The sequence below is a fragment of the Vitis vinifera genome, chromosome 17 (genome assembly GCF_030704535.1).
Source record: "Vitis vinifera cultivar Pinot Noir 40024 chromosome 17, ASM3070453v1".
Classification (NCBI taxonomy): Eukaryota; Viridiplantae; Streptophyta; class Magnoliopsida; order Vitales; family Vitaceae; genus Vitis; species Vitis vinifera.
In genome coordinates, this window is record NC_081821.1 from 4412898 (window position 1) to 4417704 (window position 4807).

The 4807-nt window shown below is 35.1% G+C and overlaps 1 protein-coding gene and 1 non-coding gene across 2 annotated transcripts; both read left to right on the top strand.

Annotated features, from left to right (window-relative positions):
* The first annotated feature begins 715 nt into the window (after nucleotides 1-715).
* On the top strand, nucleotides 716-787 carry TRNAD-GUC (transfer RNA aspartic acid (anticodon GUC)). The gene has a single exon. It is a non-coding gene; the product is annotated as a tRNA-Asp (tRNA).
* LOC100264722 (peptidyl-tRNA hydrolase, chloroplastic) lies at nucleotides 761-4807 on the top strand. The gene is made up of 8 exons (XM_002275218.4): nucleotides 761-1194; nucleotides 1777-1861; nucleotides 3376-3443; nucleotides 3532-3582; nucleotides 3668-3741; nucleotides 4082-4140; nucleotides 4230-4306; nucleotides 4396-4807. The coding sequence occupies exons 1-8, from the start codon at nucleotides 967-969 to the stop codon at nucleotides 4510-4512; spliced, it is 759 nt and encodes a 252-aa protein (XP_002275254.2). The 5' UTR covers nucleotides 761-966; the 3' UTR covers nucleotides 4513-4807.

The window sequence follows — 4807 nt, forward strand, 5'->3', positions numbered from 1 at the left end:
TTTTCAAAGGTTGAGGAACAATTGATCAATAATGGAATAGTTCAAGCGGTATATGAAACTCAACCGCTTCATTTGATCCTTTGCCTCGTTTGGGTTGGTTTTGGTGTCTGAAATTCTTAGCATTGGAAGTTGCAAGTTCTTTCTTTTAGAGTGATAGTCACAATCTTTTGAGTCCCATTTCCAATTAACAACCGCTTAATGTTATAGCGACACAATCACCTGCTCTGGGTGTTTAAATGAGAAAATCATGGATGGGATGAAATCGAACTTCATTTGTGAGATGAATATGTATTAAAAAAATGTTAAAAGATATTTTTGTTTCAAATTCGGTCATATTTCATAGGGATTATTTCATCCCTTTTAATTAAATGATTTTTTTCATATGAATGTTTGAGTCCCATTTCCAATTAACAACCGCTTAATGTTATAGCGACACAATCACCTGCTCTGGGTGTTTAAATGAGAAAATCATGGATGGGATGAAATCGAACTTCATTTGTGAGATGAATATGTATTAAAAAAATGTTAAAAGATATTTTTGTTTCAAATTCGGTCATATTTCATAGGGATTATTTCATCCCTTTTAATTAAATGATTTTTTTCATATGAATGTTTGTTATATATGATTCATTGCTGTGGTTTCAGACAAAAAAGTAAAAATGATAAAGTTTTTATGCATATAAATAAATTAAAGTTATGTTTTTAAATCATCCAAGTCGTTGTAGTATAGTGGTGAGTATTCCCGCCTGTCACGCGGGTGACCCGGGTTCGATCCCCGGCAACGGCGGTTTTTTTCGTTTTGTTTTTTAACCCTGAAACGGCGTCGTTTTACTGGTCGTTTAACTGTTTACTTCATTTCATTTCTCTCGGTTTGAATTCAACGGCGTCCTTTGGGAAGAAGAAGAGAGGAAACAGCAGCCTAGCAATTGCTTTGCCTATTCCAAATCAAATCCATATTCTACAGATATGAATGTTGGGTGCTGTGGCGTCAACTTTGGCTCCTTATCCTCCTCAATCGCCGCCCTCCGTTTCCCGAATTGGCCCCGTTCCCTCTCCTTCTCCTCCAGAACCCTAATCCCCTTTTCTTCTCTTTCGACACCCACACCTATGGACTCCTCGCCCCGCCCCGTCAAGCCCTGGCTTCTCGTGGGCCTCGGTAACCCCGGCAAGAAGTACAACGGCACCCGACATAACGTCCGTCCTTCTCTCTTGCCTCATTTTTTTTTTTTCCATCCAAACTAGATTCTTCTTCTGTTTCTCATGATTTTTTTATTTATTGGGTGGAAAATTAGGAAAATTGTTTTTAAATTGTGTAGATTCTAGTGTCCTGGAAAGTAGTTTGCTTGGAATTGTGTGGTTTTGGTTGGTTTCGTTGCTGGGGATTGAATGAGTTGAGAAGAGAAATAAGAGTTCCTTTTTAATGCATTTTCTTGTTGCTAAGTGGTTTTGAGAAAAAGAAAATCTTGTTTGTATATCCTATCATGATTTATTAGTTAACCCCTGTTTCGGCCTGCATTCAATACCCGTTAAAACCCCAATCAGAGATTCAGTTTTTATTGTTGGGCTGAAGTATGTTGCAGTTGACCTAAATTGGCCTACATCTAATATAGTGTTAAAGTGTTAACTGATATTTGCATTGCATTTTGGATACTGATATTTTGCGGCTATCATGGGTATTAAGTAGGATACCCATAGTTACTTGTATGCATTTGTTATAGCGTGTTCTGCCACTTTGTTATTCTGCTTAACACTGCTCTATAATGGGCTCCTTTTCAGGTAGGTTTTGAGATGGTAGATGCTATAGCTGAAGCTGAAGGAATATCCATTAGCAGTGTTTCCTTCAAATCGCTGTTTGGAAAAGGTCTACATGCCTAAAACTGCCCTTACTTCCTATTAAGTAATTTCACATTTTCATAGTTCTATGTTAGATGAGTTGCATCAAAGTGAACCAATGAGTTATTTGATGATAGATTAATGGGTATGATTTGTTTGGGCATAAAGTTCTGAGACGGGCTAAGGTTTGATGTGGCAACTGCCCAAAATCTAGACACAAGCAAACAAGGGTAGTTGCATGTCATGAATTGCTATATTAGGCAAGTGTTTATTGTTTGTTTGAGTTTTTGTGCTTATATACTAGGTAGAGGGGACAAAGAGTAAAATAAGTTGGAAAATAGTAATTTAATATAGTATAAAAAGGAATACTACATTTATCCTTTACTCATATCTTCGAGTAAATGTAAGTGGGCTTCTTGAAAGTATCTGAACTAATACCATGTGTGTGGACATAGGTTTCATTTCAACATTTGAATCATCAGTATGAGGAATGCTAGACATATTGTAGCTTAGTTATAAAATCAGATTAACTAGATCCTTACTTTGCTCATTGTTTCTTCCTTGATAAAGTTCAGTATCTTTTTTCATCATCACCCAGGTTCTATCTTTATTGAATTTTAGTACTTTCTTTATATATATATATATATTTCCAAATATTTTCTGAGTTGAATCATCTCAAACTATAGAATTTCATTTATTGATACTTGTGAATTCATATTTTTCTCTTATCCTCCATAAGTAGAAACCATTTGATACATGATGCAACTTATCTTGTCTAGTTTTCAAAGGAATTCTTCCTCAACATTTTATAACATCAGTTTGAACCACATGCTCTAGGAAAATATTGCAAGAGAACTGTATGATTATTAAGCTTGGATATTGGCCCACAATGTATGTCAAGCTAACAGTAGTTAAAATATACACACCAACGAATGGTTTCTATAGTTGAGATGATGTTAAACCATATCTTTCCAAGAGTGTAAGCTTAGTAAAATGGAATTAAGATATTTTCGTGCCAGCCTAGCATGCTAATCAATATACAGACACTTAACCACAATGATGTGGGTTATACAATTCATCCACATGTATGTGGAAATGATGCTTGTCTTGACTCTCGCATACTCCAACTTCAACAAAACAGGTACAATTGATAATCCATCCATGTAGTGGTTGTTAAAACTGGAAAGATACACTGGAATTCTAGTCTTCTCATTTCGATATTTCTTTCAGTTCCCAATTTTTTCCTTCATGCCTATAAGGAAAAATTGACCACATTCAAAACGTTATGCATATCACTGTTATGCTTCTTTTTTTTCTTATAACCTAATACTCCTGAAGAAAGTTACAAACATACTTTTATTTGCTACTTATAGAAATAATAAGATCTGATTGAAAGATGATGATCTTAAGGAGTGGTTATGTTAAGAACTACCTGAGTAAACTGACTCCATGGGAAGACAAAAATGTTGAATTAAAACCTATTGCATTCAATTTTTAGTTATGAAATTTCTAATCTTGATAGAATTGATTTCTTTTCTCCAGGTTTTATTGGAAATGTTCCGGTTATGCTAGCCAAACCGCAGACTTTCATGAATGTGAGCGGTGAATCTGTAAGTAAGATTATCTGGAAGACCTTTACTTCTGGTTACTTTCTATGGTTCTACTAATGATTGTTGATTTGTGGACCTCTTCTTGAAGGTTGGAGCTATTGTTTCATATTACAAGATTCCGTTGAAGCAAGTCCTTGTGGTAAAGCACTTATCATTCTTCCATGTTGACTTCAGCACTACCTTTCCTCCCAATCAGTGAATTTCTGAACTTTTTTTCTTGACAGATTTTTGATGACTTAGATCTGCCTTTTTCAAAACTACGGCTATTGCCAAAAGGTGGACATGGAGGACACAATGGGTATGTACCATGATGATGTGTTAGTTTCTTTTTTCTTGACAATGTTGCAGCGGTATCTTATCACTGAATTTTCTTATGGATAATAAGAATGTCTAATCTAGAGAATAACATCTATTCTTTGAATAATATTTTCTTAGTTCTTGCCCCACAGTTATTATGTTTGTTGATGTAAACTTTTTCTTATACAAGGAATATCGTGCCTTTGATAGAATATTTGAAATGCTGGTGGCCTGGTACTATTTGTCTGAAGATATTGCTTAGGTTTATAAGTATATAAACATTTAAAAAAAAAAATAGAAGGGAACCTTGTAATATTGATTACTTATGCTTGTCTCTGCAGGATGAGAAGTGTGATTGATCACTTTAAGGGGAGTCGTGATTTTCCTCGTTTAAGAATTGGTGGGTTCCTGAAGATGCTGAATTATGCAAAATTCTTGTTTACATATTTCATATAACCTTTTTCTTAAAAAAAATTTAACTTTCTCTAGGCATTGGGAGGCCTCCTGGGAAAATGGATACTGCAAACTTTGTTCTTAGTCCATTCAGTAAACGAGAACGTGAAGAGGTATGTAAAACTTGCTCATGCACCTACTAGAGAGAGAACAAAATAAATGGGTGTTGGATTCTAGATGTTTAACAAAGGTGTCTTTTCAGTTGGATTTCACATTTCAAAATGGTGTGGAAGCTGTGCGGATTCTTTTGCTTGAGGGATTTAATAAAAGCGCAAGTTTTGTGAACACTGCCAAATCCTTGGAACAACATAGTCAATAACAGCTCGAATTGTGGCGCTTTTGGTAAGCCTGTTCCAAAGGAAGAGAACTGTTCATTATGGTGAATGATCATGGAATTTTTTTATTTTTAGATTAGAGTACAGAGAATTCATCTGAATACGCAATGGGCATTAGTTCCAAGCCCGCCCCCCACCCACCCTACAGGGGGATTATAACATCCATTCTTTGAAATATAAATGTTTTATCTTTTTTAAGATATGCTTTGAGAATTACTGTGGAGTTGTATTTGTATTGAGAATCCAATTAATCTTAAACTCAATTTCTTTAGTTTTTCA